The 18,427-nt window shown below is 47.7% G+C and overlaps 1 protein-coding gene and 1 long non-coding RNA gene across 3 annotated transcripts; one reads left to right on the top strand and one right to left on the bottom strand.

Annotated features, from left to right (window-relative positions):
* Window positions 1-4,772: 4,772 nt before the first annotated feature.
* Window positions 4,773-11,782, top strand: ZNF174 (zinc finger protein 174). 2 transcript variants are annotated; one of them, XM_027527475.1, is made up of 4 exons: window positions 4,810-5,992; window positions 7,244-7,454; window positions 7,771-7,782; window positions 7,916-8,357. In XM_027527475.1, exons 1-4 carry the CDS (start codon window positions 5,585-5,587, stop codon window positions 7,981-7,983), a joined length of 699 nt encoding a protein of 232 aa, XP_027383276.1. In that variant the 5' UTR covers window positions 4,810-5,584; the 3' UTR covers window positions 7,984-8,357. The 2 variants fall into 2 exon arrangements, with proteins under 2 accessions (XP_027383275.1, XP_027383276.1); XM_027527474.1 differs by lacking the exons at window positions 7,771-7,782; window positions 7,916-8,357 and adding an exon at window positions 10,757-11,782 and having other exon boundaries at window positions 4,773-5,992.
* Window positions 11,783-11,925: 143 nt separating this feature from the next.
* Window positions 11,926-16,652, bottom strand: LOC113883610. Its single transcript, XR_003508692.1, has 2 exons — window positions 15,268-16,652; window positions 11,926-13,694 (listed from the first exon to the last, which is right to left on the bottom strand). It is a non-coding gene; the product is annotated as an uncharacterized LOC113883610 (long non-coding RNA).
* Between the last annotated feature and the right edge of the window lie 1,775 nt (window positions 16,653-18,427).

The following is an 18,427-nucleotide window of genomic DNA, read 5'->3' as shown; positions in this document are numbered from 1 at the left end:
CACCAGGCTCCTCTGTTCTTGGGATTCTCCAGGCAAGAATACTGGAGTGGGTTGCCATTTCCTTCTCCAGTGACATATTACACAGCCCTAAAAACAGACCAAGGAGTGATACTTTGTAGACTGGAAACATAAATGAGAGAGGCTAGAAACAAAAGGTCATGTATTGTAGGATTCTTCCTGTAAAATGTCCAAATCAGGCAAATCCATAGAGAGAGAATGAGGAGCAACTCCTTAATGAGCATGGGGTTTATTTGGGAGAGGTGGAGGGGGAGGGAGTGAAAACTGTTTTGAAACACACTAGAGGTGATCATAGTACAACCTTGTGACTGTACTAAATGCAGCTGAATGGTTCACTTGAGATGACTAATTTTACATTAGGTGATTAATTTCACCTCAATTAATTTTAGTTAAATTTTTGATTAAAATTTTCCTAAAACACTAAGACAAATTTCAAAAAAAAGAGCCATGGAAGAAAAAAAGTAGAAGAAATGTATTTAGGAAGAAATTAAGCTAGATGGAGAAGGGGGTTATGTTTTCAAGTTCATGAAGAACTGCTTTGCAGAAGGTGAGGTCAACATGCTTTAATAATACCTGATTCAGAGGCAGTAATATTAAACTGTAATAAAAAAATTAAGTTAACACACAAAGGATCCCTGCCCCCATTTTAAGTGCTAGTACCATCAACTAAAATTTGAAGTATTGATTTTTGGATGTATCTCCAAGGCATTTAACCTGGAGGCCAGGGTCCAACTCCAGCTCAGACCTGCACTTTCCAGTAGATGATTGTCCCTCCCACCCCAGGGGAGGGCGGAGGCTCCTGCTTAAGCTTCTGACTGCCCCCACGGTCTCTGGGCTGAGCTCTGTGACCCCTTCACAGTCCATTCCCCTGGATGAACCCCCTGTTCAGGTGTCTGTTGTTTAGTCACTAAGTCAAGTCCAACTCTTTTGGGGTGGGATCTCAGTGATTCTCTGTTGCCCCCAAGAGAGCTGTCTCATCGATGGGCATTTTCAGATCCTTCCCCGATTCCAGGACCTGGGGACAGACCCCATCATCTGTCACTACAAATTCCTGCCTAAAGTGACAGAGGAGAGATGATGAGAGGCAGCTGGAGTCTCACTTCTACTTCCTGCTTCCCTTTCCCTCCCTAAGGGGTTTCAAAGAGCTGTTTTAACGCTTACATTCCTGTGTTGTTGTCATTCACATGAAGCGTCTGGTTCTGAGGTGGTGCTGGACAGTAGGGAGAGATGGTCCATACATAAGTGGCAAGGGGTCTAGGATGACTGTGATAACAGAGGGATTCTGCCTTGCTTAGTCTCCTCTCCAAACTCTGACTTCATACAGATGCTCTCCTGCACTTCTACATCCAGCCTAGTTACTATCAACAGTCGCCCAACCATGGATTTTATATTAATCTCCCCCATTTCTGATGCATCGTCACCACACTGCTCCTCCCTCCAAGTTATGTCAGAACCTCTCAACCCTCAATCTTATGAAATTTTATCTACAACCCCATCCCCCAACTCTTCCTCCTACAGCTGGTATGCACATCCGCCTCCTCCCTGGAAAACACAAGCACATCCCAATCCAGCCATGCAGACTCAGAGCGCCAGTGGGCTGCCTCCTGCTCCAGACACAGTCACACTCAGGCTAGCCCTCCCCTGACCCACAACTGAAGCCTTCATGTTACTTTTCCTTTTCCTATGCCTTTCACACCACCCCCTTCTTCTGAAATATACGAGAATGTTACACTGATCAGATCTCAGACTGAATCTTTCCCGCCACATGCGGGCATCATGTGAAACTCATTACTGTTTCAAACTGACCACTTAATCCAGACAGCAGGGACTGGCTCTAGTGTGACTTTGTTTAGTGTACAACACATGGCACATTCCTTCAAGGAACCTTCTAGCAAGAGAGATTAGATTTAAATTCACCGACATCTCTAATTTTCCTGACCTGCTGAGTGAAGAATTGTTCTTTCGCTGGCCTTGTTTTGGAGAACTCTGATGAGTGTTTTACCACTTTAATTAGTGACTCTAAGCATTCACTGAATATATGAATGTCTAAGTTATTTCAGCAAATGAGAAATTTGAGAAATTTTTCCCATTGATGAAGGACATAAGATCAATGCAATATAGCTATTAATAATACTCTCTGGGCAGCAGATGAATTCTGGAATTTCTCAACTAAGCACCTCTCCAGTAACTGGATTCCTGTGCTGCTCACACCAACTTCTTCATGACAAAAACCACAGGGTTCTGACTGCCTTTTCTTACCTGTTGCCTGGCTGCTCTCTGTACATCCTCAACCAGAGCCACAACTTTCTCACCATTCTCTGGGCACTGCTCCCTCATCCAGCTCTGAACCTTTTCTGGCAGAAACTGCTCCATAACCAGCAGCTCTAGGATTTGCTCTTTTGAGTGTGTCTTAGGCCTCAGCCTGGAGAAGGCAATGGCAACCCACTCCAGTACTCTTGCCTGGAAAATCCCATGGATGGAGGAGCCTGGTAGGCTGCAGTCCATGGGGTCGCTAAGAGTCGGACACGACTGAGCGACTTCACTTTCACTTTTCACTTTCATGCATTGGAGAAGGAAATGGCAACCCACTCCAGTATTCTTGCCTGGAGAATCTCAGGGACGGGGGAGCCTGGTGGGCTGCCGTCTACGGGGTCACACAGAGTCGGACACGACTGAAGCAACTTAGCAGCAGCAGTAGCAGTAGGCCTCAGCCACTGACAGCAGAGTTCTCAGAGTTTGCTAAAACCTTTATGGGGACCAGCTACCTTCTCATGGGGACCAGGTGCTCCTCACCTCCACTTCCTGGAAGCAACACTGCCCAAAGTGCTGATGGCAAGCTTCATAGTCGGGGCTCTGGCTTGCCATGCAGGGCTGATTGCTGTCCTGTGTGGAGTCCTTGCTTGAGGATGGTTGTGCCTGGGGGCTCTTTACTGCAGTCATGCTTTGCTTCAACCTGCTTGGTTCACTGGCTGTTACTACCATCCTGCAGTTCAGATTCCATCTCTTATCACTGGGAAGCAGGTCTCCTGGATACCAGTGAAATGTGTCTTTCTAGAATCAGAGACCTGAGCCTGTCATAGATGGGCAGACCCAGACTCATAGTTGAAAAAGGCTCAACTTTGAAGCGAGGCTGAGAAGAATAGAAGAAAAGACAACATAAAATCACCCCCTCTTCCTTCACTCTAGTTCTTACTGTTTATTTCTGTCCTTTCCTTTACTCTTTCTCCAATCCAAGCCAAGGAGCCAAAGCACCAAAAATATCAGAAAGCATCCTTTTCTTGCTAGCCTGATTTCTGTGGATAAATTCCCCAAATGGTTCCTCAGTGTTATCCATCTGTCCCTACTCATGCTCCCCACATGCCTATGGCTTGTCCCTGTCCTGCCTACTCCCAGAAGCTTGGATCCAGCTTCCCAATTCCTCATTTTCTTAGGAGGGAAAAGTATTAACCTCTTCATTAATATCACACCCTCCTCCCACCACCACCACCACTACACACACAGTGTGGATAAGAAATGCATTTATTTTCCAGCATTCCTTCCCCACTTTGGACAGAAGCATCTTTCTCCCTTTGTGAAAAAGTCCCTCTCTATTCCACTGCCTCTGGTGGGGCTATTCATTACAGTACCCTTCCTCCAACCCCAGGAGTGGGCAACTCACATAGGCTGGGCCTGTCAGAATTCCCTGGGATTTTACATACAGCTGGGGTGAGAAAAATTCCAAATTTCCTGGAAATTGCTAAATTGGGAGGATGTAAGATAGAAGCTTTCTACAATTATGTGCCACTTTCCATTCCACTCCTCCTCCAAAGGCCCAAGTCTGTTTCAGTTCAGTTCAGTTCAGTTTAGTCGCTCAGTCATGTCCGACTCTTCGCGACCCCATGAATCGCAGCACGCCAGGCCTCCCTGTCCATCACCAACTAGTAAAAAACGGATTCAGGTTGCCTTTCTTCCAAAGCACTGTACTGTGAGCAGTGCTTTTTAACGAAGGAGCATCACCGAGCATAGTCTCTCAGCAGCAAGGCCAGGACTAGAAACTATACTCCTTGCCTTACACCTTTCCATACACCCCACACCTTCTCTCGATGAAGAATAATTCAATGAATGCCACTCTAGTTCCATGCAGAAGGCAGAGCCTGCACTCTGATTCCTAATATCCCATTCATAGTTCATTTAAAAATACTCCTCTCTCAAAAATGTGTTTCTCTCTGGCCACACCCAAAACGCTCAGCGGAAAGTACAATGAGGATGTGGAGTCTGGCCGATTAACTTTTCACTCGTCATCCAGGATGGCCCCCTGAGTACTCCTGGTGCACTCGGTGCTGGGTTAGGACCTGCGGCTGAAGACTAGGAAACAAGACCACAGACCGCCACTGCACTAGCGGGGGCAGAGTCACTGGCCGGAGGGAGTCTGCGGTCGAGCACAGGGACTGGGACAGTCCTGGCCCAACCGCCTCTGCAACGACTGCCAGCGAAGAGCCCCGGGACGCCAGGAAGCTGAGCGATCACGGGTAGACGCACCCGCGACTCCCCAGACTCGCTCAGCCTCCGGGCCGGAAGTCGGCGCCCAGAGCGCGGGCTCGGATAGGTCCACTGCGCTTGCTCGCGAGTCGTGGAAACGGACTGCAACTCCCTACTTGCACTGCGACAGCGGCCAGCATCGGTAGACTCAGAAGCCAATAGGCGAGCTAGGACGCTTCCGAGGAGCCAATCCCTCTGCGCAGGAGGCGGGCCCTCCCGTGACGGAATTCCACAGCAGCTCGTGGGAGTGTCCGCGACAAGAGGCTTCTGCCCCGCCCCCAGCCGTGGCTCCCGGGTCCCCAGAGAGGTGAGTCGCGTGCAGGTGGGCGCGGGTTGCAGGGCTGTCGATCGCGCTGCCGTCGCAGGCGCCACCCCCAGCTCGTACAGGCCACGTAATCGAGCCGCGCGCCAGAGTGCTGCAGCTTGGCCGAGCTCCGGCCAGCTAGGGCGCGAAGCCCGGCGTCCTCAGAGGCCGGAGCAGCTGGGCCTCGGTGCTTCGGGGGCGGGCAGCCGGCGCGCCTCCGTGAACTTTGCTCGCCCGCAGGAGGTTTCCGCTAACTACCAAGCCTCGGTGTGCGCCGGGGCACGCCTGGGCTCGCCCTGTAACGCCCGGCGAGATGCTGGAGGTCGGCCTGAGGAGGATGCGAGAGAGGTGGTGTAGGCTACCTGGATGACAATCTAAAGTTTTCCCAGGAATTCCTGCCAGCTCATTTGTTTCCGTTGCGCATTTCCCCTGAGACCTGTTGTGCTTGTCGCTAAAATGCAAGCAATATTTTCCCCAGTTTCCTTTTAGGACATTATGACTTTTCGCCTTTGCAAGACATTTCAAGACGCTGGCAGGAAAACAAAAACTTCCCACTCCCAGGGACTGTGTTGTCGTCAGAAGTTTGGGCTCAAGGCCAGCGAACGAGGAGCCTCTGTCTGCATCCTTTCCTTTCCAACATCCTCAGAGGACCTTCGTTTCTAGCATCTTTCTAGTATTCAGGGCCATGGTCCCGAAGGCTTGACCTGTTTACAAGGAGAGAGAAGCTGGCTCCTGAGCCCAAAAATGGCGGCTAAGATGGAGATAACTTTGAGCTCGCAGTCCCATATTCAGGCTTTCTCCAAGCAGGAGAGACATATAATAGCAAAGCTAGAAGAAAAACGGGAACCCGCTCTGCAAGAAGACTGGCCCGATCCCGAGCTCTCCCGCCAGAGTTTTAGACGGTTTTGTTATCAAGAGGCGTCTGGACCCCAGGAGGCACTCTCCCACCTCCGGCAGCTGTGCCGTCAGTGGCTGCAGCCCGAGGTGCACACCAAGGAGCAGATTTTGGAGCTGTTGGTGCTGGAGCAGTTCCTGAATATCCTGCCCGCGGAGATCCAGGCTCGGGCCAGGCATCGATGTCCAGTTAGCAGCAAGGAGATCGTGACCCTTGTGGAAGATTTTCATCGAGCAGCCAAGGGACCAAAGCAGTGGGTAAGGCGGGTGCTTTCTTGTCGTCCCCAGGATTTCTTTTTCATCTGGTTCGTGTTTGGTCTCTGGACCCTTCCCTAGAGAGAGGAGTCCAGAATTTCAAACGTTGCTTCTGGCCTCTGTTTGGAACCCTACCCCCCTCACCCCTGCTGGGACGGGAGGTGTAACAAGTTTTCAGAAAACACAGCCACAGGCACTCCAGTGAGAAAGTAGAGCTCTTGAATCTTTGCTGACAGATCTCCCCCAACCCATCCCTCTTGAAGCTTTCCTACAATCAAGATTCTTAGTAGACAAGAGTCATACTGTTGGTAGGAATTTGATCTGGGGGGCATTTTGCTAGCTCTTGTCCCAGCATATTGCCTTTGACTCAGGGAACTCCAGCTCAATTGGCCAGTATGCCTTCCAACCCCCACCCCCAAGTTAGACCCCAGTAGGGGCCTAGGGAGGAAGCAGTTAGGGAACAGGGTTAGCGCAGTTCTCTTAGAGCCATATCACTATTTAGATTTCCTTAATCAAGAGTGTCTTGGGCAGAATAATTTATAGATAAGGGTGATTTTTCAGAGAAGGCAATGGCACACCACTCCAGTACTCTTGCCTGGAAAATCCCATGGACGGAGGAGCCTGGTAGGCTGCAGTCCGTGGGGTCCCTAAGAGTCAGACACGACTGAGCGACTTCACTTTCACTTTTCACTTTCATGCATTGGAGAAGGAAATGGCAACCCACTCCGGTGTTCTTGCCTGGAGAATCCCAGGAACGGGGGAGCCTGGTGGGCTGCCGTCTCTGGGGTCGCACAGAGTCAGACACGACTGAAGCGACTTAGCAGCAAGGGTGGTTTTTAATGCCTCTTCCCATACTGCTTCCTAATCCTACAGAGCCTGTTTCCAGCAGAAGCAGGGCAGTATAGGGTAGGAACCTGCTGGATGGGTGTCGTGGTTGACCCTGATATTTGTGCCTGCTCTCTGATGATTTTGACCCAGACCTTGAAAAGGGGCCAAGATGTGGGGACATTTACTCAGGAAGTATCGGCTGATTTGGAGCAGGTTCCTTTTGGTCATTCTATATATCCTTCCCTTTGCTTCCTTTGAGAGTTTCAGCAGTCTCTATCAAGATTGACACCTACCCCCCCAGACCCCACCCTCCCTGGACATTATCAGAAATTTCCAGGGAACAACAGTCATTACAGAGCAGTGAAAGGTCAAGCTGCCCTCAGTCAGTCCTCCAGTTGTTCTCTAATGTGAGGGACTTGTTCCTAGGTGGCTGTTTGTATGGAGGGCCAGAAGGTGCTTTTGGAGAAAACTGGATCCCAGCTGGGAGAACAGGAACTGCCAGACTTTCAACCACAAACTCCCAGGAGATATCCCAGGGAGGAGACATTCCAGGCAGGATCTCAGGATCAGCGGAGTCCCCCTCATTGGGAAAAATCCCTGCTCCTCCAGGAACCAACCTCCAGATTGGCTGAGACAGGTAAACACTCTGTGTGTCTTCTCTTCCTCTCATCAGCGCTTCATCTCTATCAAAGCATCTCAGGGTTCTGAAAAGCCACAGATTAGCTATTGAGCTTTTCTTCAATATTGTATGGAGCAATATGGAGCAAGCATCTGGAGAAAAGACACTTGCTCCATGGTATGTAATAGTAGATCTTGATTCCCTAACAAACTCCATTAATTAGAATTGAGGTAATACTATATGTAAGTGTGCTGTTACCGTTTTCTTCTCATGACTCTTTGACAGTCCAGTACACAGAGGATTGTTTTAGTGCCTGCTTTTCTGTCCCTTTCAGAGCTGCTGATCAGTTCAGTTGCTCAGTCATGTCCTACTCTTTGCGACCCCATGGACTGCAGGACACCAGGCTTCCTTGTCCATCACCAACTTCCAACTCTCAGAGCTTGCTCAAACTCATGTCTATTGAGTCGATGATGCCATAGTGAAGATAAATTCACATATGACCACTGATGAACTTCCATTCAAGCTGTGGCTGAGTTTCATCACTTAAAACGGCCCCGTGTTTAGAAAGGCCCTAAACAAGGTTCTGCTCATTAGAGCAAAAAGACTCTCTTGGCATTATTTTCTGCCCCTTCCTCCTCCTGTGACGTTAATGAAACACTTTGATTTGATTATTCTCAAAACTCAGGAATGGAGACCTAGGGCATCCAGCAAGAAGGCTCTGTGGTCCAGGCTGAGGTTCTGCCCCATAACCTGGCCTTCATGATCCTGAAGAAAGTTGACCATATGTACTCCCTTCTGCCTTAGCAGAGGCAGCTGGGTTGCATGCTGTCTATATCTCCTTTTATTTGATTCCAGAGTGGATGAAGTCTCATGCTCAAGGTTCACCCATGTTATAGCAGTGTGCTTCCCTGGTGGTTCAAATGGTACCTGCCTGCAATGCAGAGAATCTGCCTGCAATGCAGGAGATCCGGGTTCGATCCCTGGGTCAGGAAGATCCCCTGGAGAAGGGGATAGCTACCCACTCCAATATTCTTACCTCGGGAATCCCATGGACAAAGGTGCCTGGCGGGCTACAGTCCCTGGGGTTGTAAATAGTTGGACACAACTGAGCTATTAACATATTCAGCATGTGTCAGTACTTCATTCCTTTTTGGGGCTGAATGATATTCCACTCTGTGGGCATTTTGTTTGTTTTCAGTTGATAGACACTTGTGTTGTTTCCACTTTTTAGCTGATATGAATAATATTGCTGTGAACATTTGTGTACAAGTTTTCGTGCGGGTGTCTGTTTTCATTTCTCTTGGGTCTATACCAAGAGAAATTCCAGTACCAATTCCAGGAGTGGAATTGCTGGGTCCTATGGTGAAAGTGCGGAGAAGGCAATGGCACCCCACTCCAGTACTCTTGCCTGGAGAATCCCATGGACGGAGAAGCCTGGTAGGCTGCAGTCCATGGAGTCGCTAAGAGTCGGACACGACTGAGCGACTTCACTTTCACCTTTCACTTTCATGCACTGGAGAAGGAAATGGCAACCCACTCCAGTGTTCTTGCATGGAGAATCCCAGAGACGAGGGAGCCTGGTGGGCTGCTGTCTGTGGGGTCGCACAGGGTCGGACATGACTGAAGCGACTTAGCAGCAGCAGCAGCATGGTGAAAGTGACAGTGAAAGTCGCTCAGTTGTGTCCTACTCTTTGTGACCCTATGGACTACACAGGCCATGGAATTGTCTAGGCCAGAATACTGGAGTGGGTAGCCTTTCCCTTCTCCAGGGGATCTTCTCAACCCAGGAATCAAACCCAGGTCTCCCACATTGCAGGCAGATTCTTTACCAGCTGAGCCTCAAGGGAAGCCCAGGTCCTGTGGTAACTCTCTGTTTAACTTTTTGATGTTGGACTTTTCCGAGATGGCTGCACTATTTTATTTCCAGCAGTCTGTGAGGATTCCAGTTTCTCTACATCCTGTTGACACTTGTTACTGTTGGTGCTTTTGATTATATCCATTCTATTAGGTGTGAAATGGAGTCTCTTGGAGCTTTTGAATTATTTCCCTCATGACTACTGCTGCTGAGCATCTTTTTGTGTGCCTATTGGCCAATTGTATTAATATATCTTCTTTGGAGAAATGTCATTTCAGATCCTTTGCTCATTTTTAAACTAGGTTGGTCTTTTTATTGTTGTTACAAAAGTTCTTTACATAATCTGGACACCAGACTCTCATATATAATTTTCAAATGTTTTCTCCCATTCTGTGGATTATCTTTTTACTTTCTTGATAGTATCCTTTGAAGCACAAATGTTTTAAATGTTGAGGAGATCCAGTTTATCTTTTTGTTTGCTTGTACTTTTGGTGACATATCTAAAATACTGTTGCCTAATCCAATGTCACAAAGACTTACACCTTTGTTCTATTCAAAGAGAGAGATTTAGCTGTTACATGTATGTCTTTGATCCATTTTGACTTAATTTTTGTGTTGTGAGTCAGGGTCCAACTTCATTCTTTTATGTATAGAAATCCAGTTGTTCCAGCGCCACTTGTTGAAAAGACATCTTTACCCCCATTGAATTACCATGACAACCTTGTTGAAAAGCAATTGACCATAATTGTGTGGGCTGCTTTTTAAATCTTAAAGTTAAATAAAAATTCAGTTTCTCAGTCACACAAGCCATGTTCCAAGTACTCAGTAGCCACATGTGGCTAGTGGCTGCCATGTTGAATAGGTCTTCCACATGGCAGGAATCCTCCAACTTGCCCACAGGCCACTCAAACTCATTTCTCTCCTAATCCTTAATCCTGGTAGTCAGAAGTTATAGAGTTTCTGTAATGAGAGTACCTGACTGGCCCATATCCCAGTTGACATATGCTATCTGTCAACCTTGTAATGAGCAAAAACACCACACTCACTAGATTTATCATTATTTGAAGAGAGAGTGGTGGTCAGTGTCCATATAAGTGAGGGTGTATTTGTAGTGTTGAAGTTTCTGATGGGCTTGCTTCCCCCTATTTCTCCTTTCCTAAACCTTTTCCCAAACGTAGGAAGGAGGCAGGGGTTGGAGAACATGGTCCCTAACTTTAGTATAAGTCAAATACCCCCAGGCTCCCCCTGTTACCTGCAGACTTCCAGGCCCTACCTCCAGAGCTTCTGACCCAGCAGCTGTGGGGAAGCAGGGCAGCCTGTTTGGTTGACAGGTGCCCCAGATGAATCTAATGTGAGCAGCCCAGTGGAGAACCGCACTTCTAGAAACTTTGTGTGCATTCAGAGCTCTTTTGCTGAGGTTCTTTCTTCGAAGCCCAGAAATGAAGCATATTCTTTCTAATTGTAGAGACCCCCAGGACGAAAAGTGACAACAAGGAGAATCCACAGCAGGAAGGGGCTAAAGGGGCAAAGCCATGTGTGTTGTCAGTGGGCAGACCGAAAGGGAGTGGCCTGCAGAGTCCCGAACCCAGAGGGGCAAGTCTGAGTGAGCCCCGGCTATCCCAGAGGCAGTTCAGCACCCCCAGCGCCCAGAAGCCCTTTGCTCACTACCAGAGACATTGCAGGGAACTGGAGTACATCGGTGCCCCTCTGAAAAGCCACCCACTGAGAGAGCTGAAGAAGAGCAAGGGGAGTAGAAGGAGCCTGAGCAACCACCTGCAGCGTCTCAGTCACCAGCCGGCCCGCTCGGCCAAGAAACCTTACAAATGTGATGAATGTGGGAAAAGCTTCACGTGGAATTCAGAGCTGAAAAGGCACCAGCGAGTCCACACGGGGGAGAGGCCCTACACTTGCGGAGAGTGTGGGAACTGCTTTGGCCGGCAATCCACCCTGAAGCTGCACCAGCGGATCCACACGGGGGAGAAGCCATACCAGTGTGGTCAGTGTGGGAAAAGCTTTCGCCAGAGCTCCAACCTTCACCAGCATCACAGGCTTCACCACGGGGACTGAGGGCAGGCAGGCCTGGGTCCTCGCTGTTCACAAGGGAGGTACTTGCATTCCTCCTTCCCCTTGCTCGCGTGTAAATCACAGATTTACGAGGAAGAAAGCAAGGGGTGCCTGTCCAGGAGGAGGCTGAAGGGGACCTGACATGTCTGGTGATGGGGAAGAAGTGGCAGGTCTGGGCCTTGGGTCAGAGAGCACTGAGGTGTCGGGTGGAGAGCGGGGAGTCCCACTGAGGGAGAATCAGGACAATCCTGCAGGTGTGCCCCACACCTTGATGTTAACTCTCCCCCTGCTGCTTTATTTATCCTGTAACTATGTTCAAGGATAAATCTTACATATAGTTATGCGTTTGCTTCCATACCTGACAATCTTTATCATGCGCATACTCTTTTAATAAAAATGAGTGATCTGCAAGAATTTCAAAGCAGAAGTTCACTGGAATGTAAATTCCCTAATATTCTTCCTGTCATTCCTGGCTGTTCATAACAAAGACGCGTGAAGTGGAAGTGTGGATCTGCTTGTGTGAGGAGGGGTCTTCAAGTATTGGTGGTGTTAACAAAATAAACACACATATACACGCACTGAGGGATCTTTTTATATCAAAGCACTTTTGATTTGGTGAAATAAAATCATGGCTGCCATAGCCCCCACCCGTAGCGATAGAGAGAAGCTACCAGAAGTAAGACTGCCAAGGAGACGCAAAGGGAGTCCTTCCTAGTGTCTTTTCTCACTCAGGCCAGTAGCTTTAAGCACAACAAAATGATTGGAATGATGAAAATATTCTAAATCCAAATTATTTCAGAACATGTACTAAAAATCACTGACACGTTCATTAATTTTACGACATGTAAATTATGTCTCAGTTAAGTTTCCAAGAATGACAAAAGGTGGCAGTATGTTGAATGCCAGAGGACAAAACATTTTGTCTGTTGGGCTAAGAGATAATTAATGGGAGCCCAGTGGTCTGCCCCATCATTTTTGGTGGCCCTTCAGACTAGTCTGAGGTCCCCTTCCCAACAATTACATCAGCCTTGTTGGGAGGACAGGAGCAGTGTGTTTTCAGCAGTGGAAGGGAGGCCAGAGCCACAAAAACCTGCGAGAGGCACAGTCTCAGGAAATGGCAGAGCCCAGGAGGTGACGCTGCAGAGAGCTGCATAGTTCATATGAAATGGGGCTGTCCAGGCTAAAGACAGTGTTCAGAAGAAGAGTTTTCAGGTGTTTGTTTTATCTTTTGCTTCGCAGGTGGGCTGTCCTATTGCTGTGTCTCCTCGTGGTGGAAAGGCTGAGGGAGTTCTGTGGGATCTCTCTTGAGGGCACTAATCCCATTCATGAGGGCTCCATCCTCGTGACCTACCTCCTAAGACCATCATGTTGGGGGTTAGGTTTTCAGCACAGGAATTAGGGGAAACACAGACATTCAGATCACAGCACCTAGTGTGCATGAAATTTGGCTTTGGGCAGACCTAGACTCAACCCCAGCTTTAGTTCCCCTTTCAAACCTGTTTCTTCAACTTTATAAAGTTTAAATGCAAGGATCCGAGGTATTTGCCTCCATCATGGTGGATGCCCCTGCACTCGAAGGCAAAAGTCTCCATGGGGCATAAATGCCTCACCCATTAAGAGACCCAGACCCCTCAGGGTGGCTCTGAGGTCTGGTCCAGCCACTATGGCAGTGTGGACCAGTGGGCACGGCTGCCTCTGGCAGAACTGACCAACAGAAAAAGTGGGAGGTGATCAACTGTCCCATACTCTTTACAAACCTTTTCAAAAATCACAGCATCTTACTGGAGGAAAAACCAAGATTCTCCAAACTGCCTGTTGCATAGTTTCTTTTTCCACACACTGATGAGCTGTCATCTGAGCTCTTGTTAGAAATTTTCATGGACAGGGGAACTCATCATACGGTGCAACATTTTATTTGGAGGGGCATCCTAGTTGCTTTAAGTTCTAAGAAGCTGGACTTCCAGCCACTCAGGCTTGTGCACCTGGAGCCCTGGTTGCTTCTGTGAATACCTTGGAGAGGGGATGGGCTGGTGCAGAGGTCCAGGAAGGAGGGGGCTCATGTTACAGACCCACAGGAAGGCTCCACAAACATCGGTCCATCTGAACTCCTGAATGCACGGAAGAAGTCCACCAGCGCAATGTGTCTTCAGGGTACCTCAGTGACACAGACACCTCCAGAGCACATGCCTCTGTGTGTCCACTTCTGAGGCATTTACCACACTGTGCAGGATGATTTCCTGGGAAACAGGCTCTCTTCTGGAAGAGATGATAAGAGTCCTCTCTGATCCAGGATTGTGAGAATCGGAGGTCAAGGATCACACCAGAAATCAGACACATGCCTTCAGAGGGAGAAACCAGAGCTAAGGAGAAAATTCTGATGGAGAAGTTTGCTTCTAAAGAGCTAAGGACTCATGGGGGCTCCCCTGGTGGTCCAGTGGTTAAGACTTCACCCTCCCAATGCAGGGGGCCTGGGTTGGATCCCTGGTCAAGGAACCAGATCCTGCATGCCACTAAGACCGGGTGCAGCCAAAATAAATAAATAAACGTTAAAAAAAATAAGAATAAAGAGTAAGGGGTGGGCGGAGTCGGTGGGGGCAACTAGTTAGATCCCAAAGGACTGTTCACCCTGAGTCTGCTGAGGAGCTGAGTGGGAAGTGCTCCCCCGCAGCATATTCATGCACCTGCTCCTCTTTCATCTTGATTTCCTGTTCAGTCTGGAGCCTTGCCCCAAACCCCGGGGAAAACTCTCCTATGCTCAGTCCTTTGAAACTATAAGACACTTTCCCCTTGCAACAGGTGGGTTTTACTCAAGGAAATAGTGCCTAAACCAGGACACATGTCTTTTCAGTATTTTTAAAAATCCTTTTGGGAACTGCATTCTTATATTAACATCTGGTTTATTTAATTTTTAGTTTGGTTGCATACTATTGAGAAAATTGCAATGCACATAGATCAGTAGTTGCGAATGTTAATGGTTCTAATAGCTCATCTTACAAGATACTCTGCACAGAAAAGGCAAAAGCAGCTTTACTATCAGGTCTGCACAAAAATACAAAAATATGTCATGCTGATAGCATAAATTATTTTTATGTCTCTGATACATTATTTTGTATATTACGTTGAAATATTTTACAGCAGCTTTAAAATACTTATTTCAATTTTTTTTAATTCAAAGACAATTTTTTCAGTTGAGATATAATTTATATACCATAACTTCATTCTTTTTTGAAAATATTTTATTTACTTATTTGGCATCGCTGGGTCTTAATTGTAGCACGTGACATCTTGAGTCTTCATTGCAGCAAGTGAACTCTTAGTTGCAACATGTGGGATCTAGTTCCCTGACCAGGGTTTGAACCTGGACCCCCTCCTTTGGGAGCATGAAGTCATAGCCATTGGACCACAGGGAAGCCCCCAAATTGATCCCTTTAAAGTACAAAGTTCAGTGGGTTTTTTTAAAAAAATTATAGTCACAAAGTTGTACAACCAGATCCATGTCCTTGAGAGACACAAAAGTTGCTTCTTCACAGGGAGTTAGCTAATCACACACATGTTGCTGCAGTTGAACTTGACCAGGAGACAGCCTGGGACAATAAGATCAGCACTGGGGGAGGCTGAAGAGCCCGGGTCCATTTCCAGTGCTGCAGGCAGCCACTTACTGAGCTCTGCGATGCTTGCACCTCAGTTGCCTTATCAGTAAAATGAGGGTCTAAACAGAATGCTCCCTAGTTTTATTTTCAGGTCTACTCTGAGCTGCCCATCAAACCTCAAAAATTTGGTTCTTTCTTGGACCAAAATAAAGGTGACCCTCAGCTCAATGGTGTAGATTCTTGTTGGAGGCCTTGCACACAGGATCCCCAGGGAAGAGAAAGCAGAGGTGTAACATCCCAAGGAGAGGAGTTTACTACCCACCTTGTGTTCACTCTCTGGGTCTCTGGCCCTTCTCACTCAGGATCCTGGTTCCTGGGCTGTCACTGCAAATCCTCCATCCGGGTTGCTGCCTCTTGTCACCCTCTGGGTGTGACACTGAACCCATGTGGATCTCTTAGGATGGGCCAGAGTGTTCCAGCTCCAGGAGCTTCAGCATCTGCTCCTGCGTGGGCATCTCTGGCCTTAGCCACTGATGGCACAGTCTCTGGAGGTGACTAAGAGCCTCTCTGGCCCAGTTGCCTTATCCTGGCAGAGGGGCCTAATGCACTGACAGGAGTCTTTCAGGACCAGGATGGTGGGCTTGTAGGTTGGACTCCTGCCCCCAGGTGGTTTCTTTTATCAGGAGGCTCTCCAGTCCGGGGGAATGGAATTCCAGGGCATCAGAGTTTGCAACCATCTTATGGCTCAGGGGATAGCCTCATACCACTTGGGACTGAACCTGGTCTCTCTGTAAGGTGTGCTTGGGCATCTGGGTTCTCCCATTTCTGGCTGTTTTTCACCAAAAACAGTACAAGTGAGCAGGAAAAGCTTACTATACATGGGGTCAGCTGACACATTAGCTAAGACCTTTGCAGAGTTCTCCATTAGGACCCTGTGCCCTTTCCATAAGCCTCCAATCATGTCGTCAAGTCAGTGTTTAGCTGTCAGCTTGTCTTGCTGGACAGGTGCAACCTCTCTCATAGCATAACATACCTCTTCTCTATCGCACTGAACACAGCTATGCTGTCCCCCTCATTTTTGATTAACAATTTCCCTAGAAAGCTTAGAGAAACTGTAAACTCATGAGAGGCAAGCTTTCTCTCTACAAAGCCACCAACCACCAAGTCACCTAAACCAGAAACTTCCGAGTCATCTCTGACTCCCTGCTCTCTCACTCCACCAAATCATCACTTTTTCCTCCTCAATCTGTCTTGAAGCCACACCATCTTCCTCATTCCCGTGACCCCTCCTTCAGACCCTCATCTTTCACTCACTCTGTTGCAGTAATCTCCTGAGTGTCTGTCATCTCCGGGCTTGTGCTAATCTGCAGCATCTGGCTACAGTCAACCCCACAACGTTGAAACCCTGTCCTTGCCTTCCTGTCAGTCCAGGCCAGTGCTGTTGGATAAGGGTGGATACAGAAGAAGTTAGATTTGAGATACAGGTTTGAGGTAGAATTCACAGGACTTGATTGAAAGTTTAAGGCACAAAGGAAGGAGTATTGGTTGGTAGCATGAGCAATTGTATGCACATGGCGCCAGGTACTAGAGGCAAACAGATCAAAGACTAAAAGCGTGAGTTTGGTTTTGGATATCTGGGGTTTTTTTGCTTTTTGTTTTTTAAATTTTATTGGTGTATAGTTAATTAACAATGTGTTAGTTTCAAGTGTATAGCAAAGAGATTCAGTTATACATCTGCATATATTCATTCTTTTTCAGATTCTCTTCTCAAATAGATTTTCACAGAATATTGAGTAGAGTTCTCTGTGCTATACAGTTGGTCCTTGTTGGTTACCTATTTTATATATAGTAATGTGTGTATGCTCATCCCAAGCTCCTGATTTACTGCCGCACCCCCCCACAAACTTTGGTAACCATAAGTTTATTTTTTACATCTGTGAGTATGTAAAATTTTTTTTCTTTTATTTTTATTTATTTTCTAAATAAGTTCATTTGTATCATTTTTTTTTAAATTAGGTTCCACATATGAGTAATATATGATATTTGCCTTTCTCTGACTTACTTCACTTAGTATGCCAATCTCTAGGTCCATCCATGTTGTTGCAAATGGCATCATTTCATTTTTACAGCAGAGTAGTATTCCACTGGGCATGTGTTTTGATGCCTCAGAGACCCCAAAGGAAGATCTTTTATTGGCAGTTGAATACAGGGATTTAGGGTGCAGGACACAGGAAAAATCGGGGCTAGACATAAAGGGAGGTATTTGTAGTCATGGAAGCAGGGAACCATGCACGCAGGTGATCCCAGGATACACTCAAACCAGAAGCATGTTAGAAGTCATCTGGGAGCACACAGAAGTCATGCAAGACTGGCATTAATTCTAGATAGAAGTGTCAACTTTTAAAACAACACACAACTTAAAAGTTGTGGATCAAGTTTATTCAGTGTCTTACTGAGGACTACAGCTGGGGAAACAGCCTCTCAGCTCTGAGAAACTGTTCTGGAGAAATTAGAGGTGAGGTCACGATATATGTGATTTTAACACAGGGGTATGCAGCACACCCCTTCTTAGAAGGTACTATTAATTCAAAAGGAACAGATATCTTAAATGTTTTTAGTGTTTTTCTAAGTACGGTAAGATATAAGAATTTGGATTCATAGAATTTTCTCCTAAAAATGTCTTAATTATCTGAAGGTTTGTTCTGCCAGTTTCCCCATAGCAGAGTGCCCAATTCCTGATCTCCACCCTGAATTCCTTTCATGGCTTGTTGAAAGTCATTGACTACCCTGTCTAAACACTCAAGATTTGTAGCACTGGACAGGCAGCAACACTCCTTAGCTGGCAGAAGATACCATACCCAGGGCAAGTGAGGTCAAAGTATGCCTTTGACAACTCAGGCAGGGCGAACCCGTAACTTCGCGTTGCCAAAACGGTGTTAGGGCCAGGGAGGTGGCATCAGGCTCCTTCTCCCGTCCCCTGGGCAGTCGGCGCCTAGTCGTGCGAGATCTGGGGTCGGGGGTGACGGACAGTCACACCCGCCTAACCCTCTCGCTGGGGCCTGGGCACCATGAACCTCGGCAAACACTCTCACCCGGCCGCCCAGCCCCTGCAGAGGCCTCCTCTCCCTGGGTAGTAGGGGTTGGCCGGGAGCCAGGCAAAGCGCCCACTGACCCTGCAGCTCCCCACACTTTGGCTGCTCTGCTACTGCTAAGTCGCTTCAGTCGTGTCCTACTCTGTACGACCCCATAGACGGCAGCCCACCAGGCTCCCCCGTCCCTGGGATTCTCCATGCAAGAACACTGGAGTGGGTTGCCATTTCCTTCTCCAATGCATGAAAGTGAAAAGTGAAAGTGAAGTCGCTCAGTCGTGTCCGACCCTCAGCGACCCCATGGACTGCAGCCTTCCAGGCTCCTCCATCCATGGAATTTTCCAGGCAAAAGTACTGAAGTGGCGTGCCACTGCCTTCTTGGCTGCTCTACGA

Source organism: Bos indicus x Bos taurus, chromosome 25, assembly GCF_003369695.1.
Source record: "Bos indicus x Bos taurus breed Angus x Brahman F1 hybrid chromosome 25, Bos_hybrid_MaternalHap_v2.0, whole genome shotgun sequence".
Classification (NCBI taxonomy): domain Eukaryota; kingdom Metazoa; phylum Chordata; class Mammalia; order Artiodactyla; family Bovidae; genus Bos; species Bos indicus x Bos taurus.
Note: the sequence above shows the minus strand (reverse complement) of the source record. Positions and strands in the feature narration are given on the sequence as shown.